General features: G+C 35.9%; 1 protein-coding gene across 1 annotated transcript in view; it reads right to left on the bottom strand.

Annotated features, from left to right (window-relative positions):
• Positions 1-17,860, bottom strand: part of SPAG6 (sperm associated antigen 6) — a 151,462-nt gene that overhangs the window by 27,411 nt on the left and 106,191 nt on the right. The window contains exon 9 of the mRNA XM_006887060.1: positions 3,514-3,630. Within this exon, the coding sequence (XP_006887122.1) occupies positions 3,514-3,630 (117 nt within the window). The remainder of the gene's footprint in view (positions 1-3,513; positions 3,631-17,860) is intronic.

The following is a 17,860-nucleotide window of genomic DNA, read 5'->3' as shown; positions in this document are numbered from 1 at the left end:
CTAAAAAAAAAGAAAAACACTATAATATCACTGTTATAAAATAGGACTGACATGAGGAATTGGGGGAGAATAGGAAAAGAATGGATAGATAACAAAAACTACATTGGAACAAATGAGGAGAAGGATGGTCTGAAAGGAGTGTATGATTTGGCATAATACGTATAACAACAATCTAGAACAAGAGATACATTGCAAATGGACTGGAGAAGGGAAAAAAGAGAGACAAGAAAATGTACAACAATGAATAATGGAAACCCATCCTTTTTATAAACTTTCATTAAAATGATTATAAAATAATTTAAAAAGAAATAATAAAATTTATCCTGAAGTCTAGTACATTTAGGTGTTTTCTATTTAATTTGTCTGGTCTCACCAACTATATTATGGTATTCCTTGAAGAATTTTTGTCTTATTTTTCTCTACCAGTACTTAAAAATGTGATGTATATATGTAGGCATTCAAGAAATATTTAAAAGTACTAAAAGATTTTATTTATAGAACAATTAAACAAATCAACTAAATAATGAAAGGTCACATTAGTATATATTTTTAAATGGAATCATTAAGGATTCATTATTTTCAATATTTTCTTTTATTTCATTATCTTCTGTCTCTGTCCCCAGTCACATTTAACAAATATGTTTTTATTTCCTGCTCTTTCCCCATCTTTCTGGTATTCTAGAATTCTTAGGTTAAGAGTACACAAAATTCTGCCTGAAGCAAATGTTCCTGAAAGCTGGGAATGATATGAGTAAAAAATTGATACAAGAACACTAACTGAAAGGTTAAAATTTCAAATCCACTAAGAGGTGTCTTAGAAAAGATTTGATGACCTGCTTCCAAAAGGTGAAATCCTTCAAAGTGCAATGAAAGAGTTTCACTCTGAAACTGTGGCTTTGGATGAATTAGAATTGACTCGACCACAATAAATATCCACTTATTAGAAGTGATGGTCAAGTCTTTAAATTATCCACTCAGTCCTTTACTCCTTCTTCTTAGTTATAACATTAACATTGCTATGGAATCCAAAGTGACTCATATCTAACTCACTATTTGGCTTTCCAAGGCAATGAAAGGAGAGTATCCTCTTTCTCCTAAGGGGCATTTGGTGGACAACACTACCAGAGTTCCCTAAATAATATATTAGCTGGTCAATGTCTTACTTGGCACTCAAAAAGCACACAAGCAAATTCAGCTGGAGGCTTGAATTTATTTTTCTGTTCTCTGAGCTTGAGAAATGCCGAGAGAGTTCTTCCTTTTCAGTTTCTAACGTCAGCTCTTTGCACATTCCATTATAATACTTGGCCTTTGGCTTCTTGAGATGTCCTTTGAAATGTTTTGTTCATCACTTTCATTCATAGATGGCTTCTCAACTCTTCAGCACAATTTTTAGAGTCTCTTTTGACATCTATTTTGGTTTTTTCTTCCTCCTGTGTCTATGCAATGATCTCTTGCTTTTGTCCTTGACGTCATCCCATAACTTCTCTGGTCTTCAATCGTTAGTGATCAGTGCCTCAAATCTATTCTTTTTTTTTTTTAATTTTATTTTTTTTTCCAAACCTATTCTTGAGAAGATTTTTTAAATCAGATGTGATAGACTCATGGTCATATTTCGATTTTATGGGCTTTCTCTAGTCTTCTTCAGCTCCAGTTTGAACCAACAGTACCTCAAAAGAGCTGACCAGAAGATTTCAGAAGGCAGCTCGAGAAGATAAAGTAAAATATTGTAGTGAAATGTGCAGAGAGCTGGAGTCAGAGAATAAAAAAGGGAAGAACTTGCTTGGCATTTCTCAAGCTGAAAGAATTTAAAAAATTCAAGCCTAGAGTTGCAATACTGAGAGATGCTATGGGCAAAATCTTGAATGATCCATGAAGCATCAAAAGAAGATTGGAAGGGTATGAAATTTGCTGCAGAAGATCAAGGACTACAACCTTTTGTATGGATTACATTTCAACATCATGAAAACAAAGGTCCTCACCACAGGACCAACAGCCAACAATATGACAGATGGAGAAAGGATTGAAGCTGTCAATGATTTCATATTCCTTGGATCAATAATCAACACCCGTGATACCAGCACTCACATTGGGACCTCTTCAAAATGCTGAACAGCAATGATGTCAGTTTGAAGTCTAATGGGCACCTAATTCAGGCCATAATCTTCTCAATCACCTACTACACATCAGAGAGTATACAGTGAATAGGGATGATATAAGAAGAGTTGATGCCTCTGAGTTGTAATGATGGATAAGGGCACTGAATATTCCATGGACTGCCAAAAGAACAAATAGAAATGCCTTAGTTAAAGTTCAGCCAGAGTGCTCGCTCCTTGGAGGAAAGAAAGACAAAACTTTATCTTTTATACTTTGGATATGTAGTTAGTTGAGGCTATTACTTGGAAACGGGATCAAGAATGGGCTTCTAGTGTTAGAGATAATCAGGATGGCACTGGAAAGGGCAGGATTCAGCTTGGCTGTCCATAGTGTTGCTATGAATGATATTCAACTCAATGGCACCTAACAACAACAATCAAAATTAATTTGTACCCATATTTATATTCTATTAAAATGTTTATTATTTAGCAATATCGATTCTCATGTCTTATTTCTTAAACAGAAATTTTCCTTCAATCTTATGTTTATTATGCGCCTAGTATTGAGTAAGACTCTTTGAATACATTATCTCATACTTACAATGACCCTACAAGATAAATATTATATTACAGGTGATGAAACTAAGCCTTCAAGAGTCCAAGAGTTTGCTGAAGATATTAGAATTGGTAAGTGTGAAATCGACGCACTCTAATGTCAGGGTCTGAGCTGCGAGCCACCATGGGATACTACTTCCACAGACCCCAGTTTCTTAAGTAGGCCAAACATAATTTAACCAGCTCTTGACAGTTTAGTGTCACCAGCCTGAATCAATGAACAATGAAAATGTAGTCATTTTCTTCTTTCTTAATAAATAGCACTTAATTCAGCTGGCTGTTCTCATCTAGGAGCTTTGCCATTCTATCTTACTACATTTAATCTGTAATGATCTGAGAAATCTGACAGCTTGATGTGTTAAAATTGTTTATAAGTCAATACGCTTCAGATGACAGCTTAAGGGCATTACAGTAAAGTGCATGGACTTAGTGAAAACTATTTCAGTGGCTCCAAGACCTTTTTTTCTTCATAAAATCTCTTCTATGTTCCTAAGTTAAACTAACAGACACTGAGAATATTACTAAAAAATATTTTCAATATAAATTATCTGTACTTGGAGCTTTTTAATATATTACTATTTATAAGAACAAAAAAAAGGTAAAATGTGGTAGTGTGAGAAAATAATGAAGTATTTACTTCTGAATGACTTACTAACCTGTGTTGCATTCCTTATCAATACAGATAACTGAAAGTTGAGTAGAATTAAACCTTACCACCATTTAACAGAAGTTTCGAAATGCTGAATCAACAGAAAAAAAATGCAAGAAATTATTTTCATTTATTGGCTAAGAGAATGCATCTCACCTTACTGAACTGTCCAACCACATGCTTCAGAATATTGGGAGGAGCATCATGCAGTAGTGGTTCAAGCGCTGGTAGGTAGGTACATTTTTTTAGGATATTCTTTATAGCTTTTTTACACTGTTGAAGAAATACAAAGTGAAATGCATATCAAACTAAGTAATCTCTGAACTGGTGATATTCATTCATGTGTACTGTTCTTTTTCGTTGACAAATAGTATTTCACCTTAATTCATATACTTGGGATCTGAAATAAAAGCCATCTTATTGTCCAACCTGCTGTTGTGGGAGTTTTTTTAATAGATTTTAAAAAATGTAGTTGTCAGAAAGCCTTCAATCTTTGTTGACTTTTGCTCTTTTGAATCATTCCATATTCAAAATCATAGAATGATTTTGCTGACTTGCTAGCTGACTTCTCGTTAAACCTTTAAAATGTACAATGTCTATGAGGTCATTAAAATGCTAACATCTATTTTATTAGTGTAATTGTGAAATTACAAATACTTCCTATTCCTTTCCAAGAGTAAATATGAGAAAATAATCAGTTTATCACAGCATGTCATTCATTGCCTGTCTACAGTCTCTAAAAGGTTTCATAATCAGAAATAAATTTTGCCCATATTCAGTGTTCTTTTGCATCTATGCTCAGATAATTGATGGATACAAATTTTCCTATTCATATATGCTTAACAGACAGGTTCCAATTATAAATAAAGGCTTCTCACAGCACTAGGGAGGCATCACTCACAAATAAAGAGTAGGTACTCATACCTGACATACCTTTCCCTTCTCTTCCCTAGCAGTCCACAGTATTTTAGAGTGACAATATGATACTATCCCTAGTGTCAAGTGTGGCTGAAGTAAGGCCCTAGGAAGACTGTAGAATATTGTTGCAGTCATCTCTAAGGTCAAGGTTGTCTGTCAGTCTATTTTCCATTAAAGGGTACCCATAGCATGTTGGAAAGCTACATAGTTGGGTTTGTCTACTGCTGTTTTCCACTGTAATTCCATCTGGCTGTATATATTTTGTGCTTCATTATATTCTTAATCTTTCTTCTGATATCTATTTTCTCTTTCTTTTGAGGCTTTTAGCAAACCTACTCCTCTAGGGACATAATAATGCTACTATAACATTTAGCAATACTCTTAGAATGTCAAGGAACATGTTTATTTTTTTTCCACATTGTGAACTGTTGAACAGAGACATGCATACAGCAAAAACTTCTAACACATTTGTGCTATTAGTAGTGCAACTCTTAATTTAAGGCTTACCAGAAACACAAGTTAGGTACTTTGTATATATCTTTTTTTTATCTCTCAACACATACACCCTCAAACATTGTTTTATAAACTGGATTAAATAATAAATGTATGAAACATAGCACAATTTCTTTCTAAAAATAGTATGACATGACTTGGAATTAAATTCTTTATTCTCAGCACGCTAAGTTATGCCTTTGTAAACCCCTTCTTAGTATGTTAACAAGAGTTATTAATCAATAATTATAGACATAAGCCTAATGATATTAGAAATTCACTGAACTTTGCTATTTTTCTTCTGGAATATCCTTGATTTATAACTGTATTCTTTAAGGGAAGAATATATGTCATGAGAACAAAATAAATACCAAAGCATTACAATTTTGTTTATATGTACCTTTCTGGGCTTAAGTTTTTAACAGCTTTATTGAGATATAATTAGTATACTATTAAATTCACTCATTTTAAGTGTACAATTAAATGACTATTAGTAAATTGACAGAGATGGGCAGCCATTTCCACAATTTCAGAACATTTTCATTATTAAAAAAAACAACCCACAAACTCTCACACCCACTATAAGAATTCTTTTTTCCCCCTTAATGCTATCAGGCCCTCATAACCACTAATCTACTCTTTTTGATCTATATAGTTTTGACTATTTTTTTACAATCCAAATAACCAGAATTATACAATATGTGAACTTTTGGGTCTAGCTTCTTTCCTTAAGCATTAGTACTTTAATCCTTTTCAGTGCCAATTTGTATTATATTTTACAGATCTAAACACATTTTGTTTGTCCACTGGATTGTTTCCATCTTTGGCTATTATAAATACTGCTGCTATAAAAATTCATATACAAATCTTCTTGTAAGCATTTATCTTCATTTATTTTATAGACACGATTGAGTGGAGCTATTGGGTGATAAAGGTATGCTTATTGCTACATTTTGAGAAAATACCAACATTTCCTCTAATGGCTACAACATTCAATATTCTCACCAGTGAGGTAATAAAGTTCAAAGTCTTCCACATCCTGGCTAACACATGTTACTGTCTGATTAATTACAGCCATTTGTGTAGATGTGAAGTTGTATCTCCTTCTGGCTTTGATTTCCATTTCCAAAAGTAATGCAATAGTGATCTGTCTATCCTCTTTGATGAAATGTTTATTCAAATATTCTATCTATCGTTGAATGTTATTATTTTTCTTATTGTTAAATTGAAAGAAGTTTTTTCTTTGTATAAGTTCTTCCTTGAATATGTGATTTGAAAATATTTTTTCCAAGACTGTAGCTCATTTAAAAATTTTTCAAATGTTATGTGTGAAGCATAAATTATTCAATTATGATAGCCAATGTTATCAAACAAAATGTACATTAATTGTTGAACAGAAAATTCATTTGTTCTGTAAACTTTTAGTCGAACCTCAACAACAAAAGAGTCAAGGGAAGAATTATTATCATTATGATGAAATACATTTCTCTTTTTATTTTGTGTTTATTCTTTCGCTGTCATGTCTAAGAAAACTTTCCCTAACTCAAAGTCTAAGAAGCATTATGTCTACATTTTCTTCTAAAATTTTATAGTTTTAACTCATACATAGGTCTGTGATTCAACTGGAGTTAATTCTGGTGTATGGTCAATAATACCAGTGTCCAAACTCTTGTTGTTTATAATGTGGAAATTATTGTCCCGGCACTCTTTGATGAAAAGAGTATTTTTCAAAATTATCTTGGTACCTTTGACAGAACTCAACTGATAATAAACATGAGGGTTTATTTTTAAATTCCAAGCACATTTTCCATTAATAGGCTATGTCTTTCATAAGCAAGTATTTCCCTGATTGTCATAACACTGGGATATTTTTTAGAAGGGAAAGGTAATAGGGGTCTTTTGTTTTCCTTTTCTAAATTGTTTGAGTTAATGTGGGGTCTTTGCATTTTCATATGGATTTTGTTTCATTTTAAATATTTTATTGTATTTTAGGTGAAAATATACACACTGTATATTGGCTTCCTATAAAACAATTTTTATCAAACTTATTCTGTGGTATTTTTAACACTGTCAATATTTTAATTATTTCCATTCTGACTCCATTAATCTACCTTCTTTGTGCCTCTGACATTCTCATCTTTGCTTTTAGGAAAAGTTTGACAATTTGTTCTCATACAGTTGATTATTTAACAAAGCACAGTGCTCACTGGTGATATTGTTTCTTTTATAAAGTAAACAATCTATCACTGGAAGCAGTACTGGCATCCACTTCCATAACAGCTTGCCTCTGGAAACCTTATGAACCACTTCCATAACAGCTTGCCTCTGGAAACCCTATGAACCTGGAGAAAGGATGAAAGTCACATAAGTGCTGAGGGGCTTTCATTTAGAAGGCAGCTATGAGTCGCATACGACGCCATGGCACTTAACAACAATCTATTCTTTAGATCAAAGGTGACCTCAAGAAGTAACTTCAATTCCAAGTTTAAAGAGTACCTCAGGGTGACGTCATAGCAGTTGCTCTTGGTTTTTCTTCCTGGAGGAATTTAAGCTTTGTCCTACATTTCTCACCCATTCTAGCCAATCTTCTATTGTGTCATGGATACATCTAGCTTTCATATCAGCTATGTATGTTAGGGGTTTTTTTAAGGCTTTGATTTCGTTCATTCTCTTTTCATGCAGTTGAGTAGCTCTAGGTAGCTTTTCACAAGTTGTTAAGACCCAAACCCTACTTATCAAACTAGAAGACAGAGCACGATCTTTATGAAAGATGGCTTGCTAATTAGCCAAGATATTTCATGATATCCCTATGGATATGGATTTCAGGATAAACTGTTTAATTCCTAGAGGAAAAGTCTGCTGGAGTTTCAATGAAAATATAGAGCAACTTGGGAGTATTTCCACCTTAACAACAAATCATTTGGTGTCCAATCAAAAAGCATGAAAAGCTCCTCCATTCATTCATACCTGTATAAAAATCAAGGGCAGCATAGGGATGGCTGCGTCTGGCTTTTACTAACTTCAAAAAGGGGAAATGTCTCCATCAACAACAACAACAGTACAAAACTAATTACAGTAATGTTAGACATGGCCTCCTGGCTCCAGTACCTGCTTCAATTAATTCCAACACTAATCTTATTCCTCTACTAGGTCTGAAATTCACTGCAGTAAGTATACAGACTTTACAGAATCATACTAAGTATACAGACTTTACAGAATCATACTCATGGTTATGGGGTTAATTAGGGAAGTTAACAGACTATAATTTAAGTTGGCAGCAGAACACAATCTTCAGTCCAGAAAGTTTCTAAAGTGTGGTCGCAGGTCCTTCGACCTTCAGACTCATGGCTTAGGTCAGTGTCATAAAGTTCCCTTAGTCCTGCCAGGTATGTAGTTTTCCCTTAGTCCTCCACAAGCTAGGGTGAAGGCTCTTAGCTCCGGTTCCTTGGGCCAGCAGTCTTAAGGTCAGTTCTGTCTTACATTGGGTCTCTGGCTCTCTGCTGCTTTTGTAGGCCCAGTACAGCTGGCGCTTTAATCTCTGGCCCTGAAAGATGCGAGATGCTCCTTCCTTGTGAGTGTTGAAATTTTAAATGTCTGCTGCTAAAATGGATAGACTAAGGGAGCTCTGGTGGGCTACTGGCAAGAAGCTGCACTACAATCCCAAAGGTATGTGGTTCGAATCCACAGATGCTCTACTGGAGGAGGAGGGACAATCTTCTCCTGTACCAGTCAGATCTAATTTGATGGTACATACAAAAAGTAATAAAACAATGTACATCCCAAAACTTCTCCAACAGGGTAAAAAGGGAAGCCACAGACAGGGAAAAAGTATTTGGTAATGACATGTCAGATAAGGGACTTATATCTAGAATTTATAAAATACTTGAGCACCACAACAAGATAAAGGTGAATAATCCAATAGAAAAATGGGCACAGGATATGAACAGACACTTCACCAAAGAAGACATTCAGATGGCCAACAAGCACATGAAGAAATGTTCAAAATCCCTAGCTCTAAGAGAGATGCAAATCAAAACAACTATGAGATATCATCTCACCCCAGTCAGAATAGCAAAATTTAACAGAACAGCAAGCAACAAATGCTGGCAAGGTTGTGGACAAACTGGAACCCTTATTCACTGTTGGTGGGGGTGTAAAATGGTGCAACCACTGTGGAAGGCAGTATGGCGCTTTCTCAAAAAGTTGGAAATAGAGATACCATTTGACCCAGCAATTCCACTACTGGGAATATATCCCAAAGAGACCATAACTGACATCCAAGCAGATATATGCACACCCATGTTTATCGCAGCTCTGTTCATAATAGCAAAGAGTTGAAAACAACCCAGGTGCCCATCAACAAACGAATGGATAGAGAAGCTGTGGTATATTCACACAATGGAATAGTATGCTGCATTGAAAAACAAGGAACTCATGCAATATTGTTCAAAATGGGTGAACCTGAAGGACATTATGCTGAGTGAAATATCTCAGTCGCAAAAGGACAAATATTGCATGGTGCCACTTTTGCAAAATGGGATTGATATCAGGGTTGGGGTAAGACTGAGAAAAACTGGATAAATTGTGTATACTGCATTGAAACAGATGAGGGAGTGAATAATTTAAAAGCGATGCCTGATAGAGTATTATGGTTATGATGTACTTGGGGCTGTGGGAAGGGTGCGGGGGAATTGTGTACCAGGGAAGGAGTGTTTCTTTTACTTTTGAAAGAGAGGAGCGAACTGGCAGGGGGGAAGGCTGAGGGGGGAGAGAAGTGTAGCAATGAATGAATGGAAATCCAAAATCTCTGTAAATGCTCATTAAAAATTATTTTTAAAAAAAATTTAAAAAAAAGTAAATTGTGTAGAGATGAAATTATATACTTACTTGTGTTTTGTGTTTAAATGAAAACAAAACAAAACAAAGAACAGAGGGATAAACATAGGTGGTATTTGAGAAATACTGGTTGAATAAATTTAAATTAGAATCATTGGGAATAATTTTTAAAATAAATGATAAGAAATTGAAAAAAATAAAATTAAAAATAGTAAGACTAGTTGATACCCTGGTGAATAGACTGACACATTCTATTCCTATGATCTCACCCACCTACGTGACTGAATCAAAGGCAATGGTCTATGAAAGCCAATTTAAACAACAGACCCACAGGACTGAGATACCCTTAAATTTTTTCTTCCCCAAATTTTGTTTTCAAAGTATAAAATCTTATACTTCTTTTTCTACATTTATTCATAAGGATTTTATTCTTTTTATGGTACTATGAATAAAACTACTTTCTTAACTTCACATTTAGAATGTTGATGATTATAATATAAAAGTATAATTAATTTTTATATACAGATCTTGTACCTTGTGATCTGGTTAAACTCCATTTGCTCCAATATTATTATGTTAATTCGTTAGGCTTTTCTGTATATCAGATCTTGTCATCTGTTGAGTTTGTTAACCTTTTAAAAAATGTGCTATTTGAGTTTGTCTTTTGCTTGTCAAGGAGAGGCATGAACTGGGGGCGGGGGTGGGTGGGGAGAGAAGTGCAACAATGAATGCATGGAATTCCAAAATCTCTGTAGATGTTCATTGAAATTAATAATAATAATAAGAAGAAGAATTTTTTTAAATGTGCTATTTATTATTTATGGTTGTGTGGAAAAATCATTCCTACAGTTTCATACTGTTGATTGCACAGAAAGCCTGTTTTTGTTTTGTTATGTGCTGTTGAGTCGCTGTGACTCATAGCAACCCTATGTACAACAGTCCTAAACCCTGCTCTGTCCTGTGCCAATATCACTGTCTCTGACACACCTACCCAGATCACTCTAGTCACTGAATCAATCCACCTGCACTGTCCCTCCACCTTCCCAAGCATGACGTCCCTCTCCAAGAACTGGTCCCTTCTTGCATCATGTCCAAAGTATGTCAGATGAAGCCTCAGAATCCTTGCCTCCAAGGAGAAGCCTGGTTTAACCCTCTCCAGGATAAACCTGTTCATTCTCTTAGCAGTCCATGATACATTCAATACTCTTCTCCAACACCACAGCTCAAAGGCATCAATTCTCTTTATATCCTCCCTAGTCACTGTCCAGCTCTCTGATGCATAGCAAGTGATTGCAAAGACCATGGCCTGGATCAGGTACACCTTAGTCTCCAGAGTGACACCGCTACTCTTCAGTACTAAGTAACAGCAGACTTTCCCCATCACAATACGTCTTTTAATTTCCTGGCTGCTGGTGCCAAGAACGTTGACTATGGAGCCAAGCAAATGAAAGCTGTGAACAATCTCAATCTCTTCACCATCCATCTAAGGCATTAGAAAAACCCTTTTATTAGGTCAATGAATAAATACTTTTTATTAACAAACAAAATATATTAATTTACTAATTATTAGATACTGCATTATATTGGAGAAAGAATTATGGCCTACCTATATAAGAAAATTTGAATTTAACTCTGGTTTGCTAATGAAATAGCATATTTTACCTAGTTCTTGCTTCATATGAATGCAAGAAGGGGACAATTAATAAGACCAAAGAAGAGCCGATGTCTTTGAAATATGGTATTGGTGAAGATTATTGAATTGGATTGCCAAAAGAATAAATAAACCTCTGCAGGGATAAGTATAGACAAGAAGTATAGTGCTCCTTAGAGACAAAGATGGTGAGACTTCATCTCATATATTTTGGGCATGTTGTCAGGAGGAACTAGTTCCTAGGAAAGAACATCATGCTTAGAAAGGTGGAAAGGATGAAGGAGGAGATGATGATCCTCTGCAAGACTGAAGCAGTGACTACAACAATGGGCTTCACACAGCAGAGATTATAAGAATGGCACAGGATTGGGCAAGGTTTAGATCTGTTGTACATATGACCACTATGCGTCAGTGTTAACTTGATTTCATCAAATAACAATATACAATTCTATATTTATACTGACTGTCCATATTAGTTAACTGCCATTAAAAAATGCCATTTTCATCTCTTAATAACATATATACAAATGTTGCTGTAGTTTTTGTCCAGTACTTTCATACTAAATATGACTCATAGCAAGACTATGAACAAGAAAGAGCTCTGAACCTTGCCCTATGCTGAGTCATCATCACTATCTGTGATGTGCTTGAACCCACTGTCAGTCACTCTACAAATCCATCTCTTTGAAGGATGTCTTCTTTTCCTCTGATCTTCCACCATTCCCAACATAACGTCTTTTTTCCAAAGACAAGACCCTCCTGACAACATGCCCAAAGTAAGTGAGACAAGAATTTCACCATCCTTACCTCTAAAGAGCTCTTTTATTGGAGTTCCTCTAAGACAGATTTATTTATTCTTTTGACAGTCCAGGAGCTATTCAGTATTCTTCTTTAACATTACAATTCAAAGGCATTCATTCTCCTATAATCCTTATTCACTGTCCAACTTTCAGATGTATAGAAAGAAACTGGAAAAAAACATGGCTTAGATTATGCACACCTTCACCTTCAAGCTAATATCCTTGCTCTTTAGCAGTTCAATGGAAATTTTATCGATGAAACATGTCTTTTGATTTCCTGACTGCTGTTATCAATAGTGTTTGATTGTGGATCAAAATAAAAAGAAATCCTTGAAAACGTTAATCTTTTCTCCATCTGTTATTACATGCAGAACAGACCATCTGGGAAGCTGGGCTTTATGAGGAAGAATGTGGCATTAGCATTGGAGGAAGATTTATCAACAACCTATGTTAAGCAGTTGATACAACCTTCCTTGCTAAAACTGAAGAGGACCTGAAGTACTTGCTGCAGAATGTCAACGACTGCAGCCTTCATCATGGATTGATGCTCAAGACCAAGAATACAAAGATTCTCACCACTGGGCCAACTGGCAGCACCATGATGGATGGAGAAGAGATTGAGGTTATAACAGTTACAGCTTGCTTGGCTCCACAATCAACACTCTTAACACCAGCAGTCAGGAAATCAAAAGATGAAATGCACTGAGAAAACCTGCTGTCAGGGACCTTTCCAGAGTACTGAGAAGCATAGACTTTAGTCTAGAGACTAAGGTGCACCTCATGGTCTTCACGATGACTTGCTATGCATCTGATGACTGGACAGTGACTAAGGATGACAGAGAATTGATGTCTTTGAGTTGTGGCAATGGAAAAGTGTCTTGAACATACCATGGACCACCAAGAAAACAAATAGGTCTGTCTTAAAGAGGGTGAAACCAAGTTTCTCTTTGGAGGCTAGAATTTTGAATCTCCATCTCACATACTTTGGGCACGTGGCCAGGAGAGACAAGTCCTTAGAGAAGGACATCATGCTCAGAATGGTGGAGGGACAGCAAAAGAGAGGAAGGCCTTGGATGGGATGACTGATACAGTAACTAGGGCAATGGGGGTAGGTGTATTTGAATCAGTGAGACTGGATCAGGACAGAGCAGGCTTCAGAGCTGTTATACACAGAGTTGCTATGAGTCACAGGCAACTCAATGGCACATAACAATATTATGATGTTGCCTCTTGTTCCAGTTGCATTTTTATTTTCTTGAGGTTGAAATAGAATCCATATTAAAGGCTATACAGTCTTTGATCTTCTGCAGCAAGTGCTTCAAGTATTCTTTACTTTCTGCAAGCCAGGTTGTATGATCTGCATAATGCAGGATTATTGATGTGTCTTCCTCCAACTGTGATGCCACAGTTCATATAGTCAAGCTTCTCGAATAATTTGTTCATCATTACAGAATGAATTGGAATTTATAATGCTAAATAATCCACATGCTGACAGAAACTGACAAAAGACTGTTGATATTATGAAAATACTTGTAAAAAGATTGTGGGTGGCATGGGTACAGCCAAGTCTGAATTCTTATTAAGTTCACAAAGGAGGACAGTCCCCATCAGCAACTTTACAATACAAAACCAATTTCCATAAGGTCAGACAAAGCCTCCATGCCCCACACCTACTTCTGCTAATCCCAGTACAAATTATACTATTCTGTGACTGGGTTCAAAATTTGTTGCAATGGCCTCACAGATCTCACAGAACCATTCTCACTGTTACACGGTTCACTAGGGGTATTAACAGGTTACAATTCTGTTTAGCAACAAGATACAATTCCTTAGACATGACGCCTTCACAACTGTGCTCACAAGCCATTTAACCTTCAACTTCATGGCTTAAGTAAGTATTATAAAGTTCTCTTAATCCTACCACTTATGGCATCTCCATTCAGTCCTCTAGCAAGCTGGGGTAAAAGTTCCTGGCTTTGGCTCCACAGGACAGCATTCCCAAGTCAGTTCCATCTCATATTGGTCTTTGCTTTTCTGTTGACGGTGCTCTTGTGCAAGTTCCATTCTGACTGCTGCAGAAATGTCTGGCGCCAGATGACATACACTGCATGCTTGCATCCCTTCCCTTGCTAATAGTGAGATCACCATCTCCAGCTGCTAAATTTGCTCAATTTAAATTTGGTGAGGCAGGAAAACAAATCAATACCATAGTTAGTTTATATACATCCTATTTCAGATGCCCTTCCAGTCATGCTGTAAAATTAAAAGTTGATGGCTAGGAAAAGTATTCTCAACTATAAATCCATGATACCACAAAAATCACTCCAATTTCTTTTTCAGAAAAAGAAGGAAAAATTAAAAACAATCACTTGTTATTGTCTACAGTAGATATTTCTAAATGAAAATTGTTTAAATTAAGTATTTCTTTTTACAAAGTTCATTTTTGCTGAGAGAATTTTGGTCCAAAGAGTTATATTTGATGAAGGAAAATAGACCCTCACTAGACAACATTTTTTTAGACACAATCTGTAAAATAGCTATAACAAAAGAAAAAATGCATAAACTAAATTTCATCAAAATTTAAAAACATTTTGGTGCAAATAATTCTATGAAGAGAGCAGCAAGACAAATCACAGATGGAGAAAGGAATTTTATATACAAAGCATATATTAAAAAACTTTTTAAAACTGTGAGATATCATCTCACTCCAGTACGAATAGCAAAATTTGACAGAACAGCAAGCAATAAATGCTAGCAAGGTTATGGAGAAACTGGAACCTTTATTCACTATTGATGGAAGTGTAAAATGGTGCAACCACTGTGGAAGGTGGCATGGCGCTTTCTCAAAAAGTTGCAAATGGAAGATACCATTTGACCCAGCAATTCCACTACTGGGAATATACCCCAAAGAGACCAAAACCGACATCCAAGCAGATATATGCACCCCCATGTTTATTGCAGCTTTGTTCACAATAGCAAGGTGTTGAAAACAACCTAAGTGCCCATCAACAAATGAATGGACAGAGAAGGTGTGGTATAGTCACACAATGAAATACTATGCTGCATTGGAAAACAAGGAACTCAGGAAATATTATTCAAAATGAGTGACCCTGGAAGACATTATGCTGAGTGAAATATCTCAGTCACAAAAGGACAAATACTGCATAGTGCCACTGTTGTAAAACAGGACTGACATGGGGGTTGGCAGGAGAGTGAGAAAGATGTGATAAATAATGTATACTTCATTGAAACAGATGAGGGTAGAAAACTATTTAAAAGGGTTATGTGATTAGGTATTATTGTCATGACTGGAGTCCAGAACAAAGACTGCATAGTGGAGTGAACCGGGGGCGGAGGGGGCAGGGGGGAATGACAGGGGGTAGGGATTGTAAAACAATGAAAGAATTTTTCTTTTACTTTTCCAAAAGGGTAGTGTGCTAGAGAGGAGGGTTGGCAGGGGAGAAAAGTACAAAAATGAATGAATGGAAATTTAAAAAACAAACAAACAAACGAAAAAAACAACCCACAAAACTATTTTTGAGGACCAGTAGCAAGTAATTTCTAAACATTTTATTAGACATATTTTTAAATACCACACACACAAAAAAAAACTTTTACAACTTACAGAGACCTCTGGTGGCCTAGTGGCAAGAAGCTGCACTGCAATCCCAAAGGTATGTGGTTCAAATCCACCAGACACTCTGCTAGAGAAGGAGGGACAATCTACTGTACCAGTCAGACTGAATTTGATGGTACACACAAAATATAATAAAATTAAATAAGAAAATCTTTTACAACTTAATAATAGAAATAAAAATGTTCAATTAAAAATAGGTACATTATTTTAATAAAAATTCCTCAAAAAAAGATATAAAAGAACATGAAACTATCTGTAACATCACCAGTCATCAGGGAAATGAAAGCAAAACCTTTATTAGACTAGTTCATACTGACTGTTGTTATGTGCCATCAAGTTGACTATGACTCATAGCAACGGCTCTGAATTTTGTCCAGTGAAAAGCCAACTTTACCATCTGACACACCTGCCCCCATTGCCACAGTCACTGTATCAATCCATTTCATCCAGAATTCTTCCTCCTTTGCACTGACACTCCATGTCTTTCTCCAAGGAAAGGTCCCTCCTGACAACATACCCAAAATATGTGATGGAGTTTCAAAATACTTGCCTCCAAGGAGCAAACTGATTTCATATTCTCCAGGACAGACCAGTTTGCTCTCTTGGCAGGCCACAGTACGTTAAATATTCTTCTCTCTCAATACAACTAAAAGGCATGGATTTTTGTTATCTTTATTTCTTATACATCTCTCAGATGCACAGCAAGAAACTGAGAAAACAATGGTCTGGATCAGGTGCACCATATTCTCTATACTGACATCCTTGCTTTTTTTTAGCATTCCAAAGAAGTCTCTGACAGCAGAGTTTTCCAGTGCAACTTGTCTTTTGATTTTCTGACTACTGGTACGAAGGTTGTTAACAACTTCAGTTTTTTTTCTCCATCCATCATGACATTGCCTACTGGCCTGATGGTAAAAATTTTTGGTTTTTTGATGTTGATATGCAATCCAAACACTTCAAGTCTTCCTCAGTTTCAGCAAACAAGACTGTGTCATCAGCAGAACACAATTTATGAGTCTTCTTCTGATTCTGTCGCTACTTTCTTCTTCATAAAGTCAAGCTTCTCAAATAATCTTTTCAGGATATAAAAGGAAAAGGTATGGAGAAACGAAAATTCCCTGCAGCACTTCTTTCTTGATTTTTTAAAATTATTACTATAATACATATTTATTTGTGTTTTGCATTGAAAGGTAGTAATCCAACATTGTTTTTTTGCATTTTTTAAAATTTCATATTGGTTGGCTTACAAAGTTGGTATACACTGTGTTTCACACTATTCTTCATTTACAATGTGTTTCATACAATCATTCCCATGAATTATGTTTTATAAAATTAGTCATCATTGGACCTTGTCCACCATTACCCTGTATTTTCAGGTCCCTGCCATATCCTTCCCATTTCCTTCCTCCCCACCCTCCACCCACCAAATTGTGCAACCCTGTGGTTTCAACCTTCCCCAGTCCTTTCTTGATTTTGAATAATGCAGTGTTCCCTTGCTCTTTTTGGACAACTTCTTGATCAAAGTATAGATTTGTTTTGTTTTTGTTGTTGTTGTTTAATTTTTATTGTATTATTTTTACGTGTACCATCAAATTAGATCTGACTGGTACAGGAGGAGATTGCCCCCTCCTCCAGCAGAGCATCTGGTGGATTTGAACGGCGTACCTCTGGGATTGACTGCGTACCTCTGGAATTGGATCAAAGTACAGATTTTTACAAGAGCCAAATCAAGTGTTCTGGAATTCCCATTCGTCTCAAAGCTAGCCACAATTTGTTGTGAGCCACATTGTCAAATGTCTTTGCATAGTTGATGAAACACAAACAGACATCAATAGAAATGATGATGAAAAAAAGAAAATAATAAGTACTCATGAAGATAAAGAGAAACTGGAACACTCTTACATTGCTGGCAAGAATATAAACAGGTTAAAGTTACTTGAAATTATTCTGGCAATTCTCAAAATGTGAAACACAGAGTTATCATGCTGTTGTTGTTAGGTGTCACTGAGGCTGCTCTAACAGGTGCACTGCGTACAACGGAATAAAACATTGTTAAATTCGTACCATTCTCACAATCACCTCTTTGCTTGAGCCCATATTGTTGCAGCAATTCGGTAGCATCAGGATGGATGGCGAAGAGATTGAGATTGTTCACAGCTTCAGTTGGCT

This window comes from Elephantulus edwardii, unplaced genomic scaffold, assembly GCF_000299155.1.
Source record: "Elephantulus edwardii isolate Elephantulus edwardi_28Jun2011 unplaced genomic scaffold, EleEdw1.0 scaffold00054, whole genome shotgun sequence".
NCBI classification, from domain to species: Eukaryota; Metazoa; Chordata; class Mammalia; order Macroscelidea; family Macroscelididae; genus Elephantulus; species Elephantulus edwardii.
Note: the sequence above shows the minus strand (reverse complement) of the source record. Positions and strands in the feature narration are given on the sequence as shown.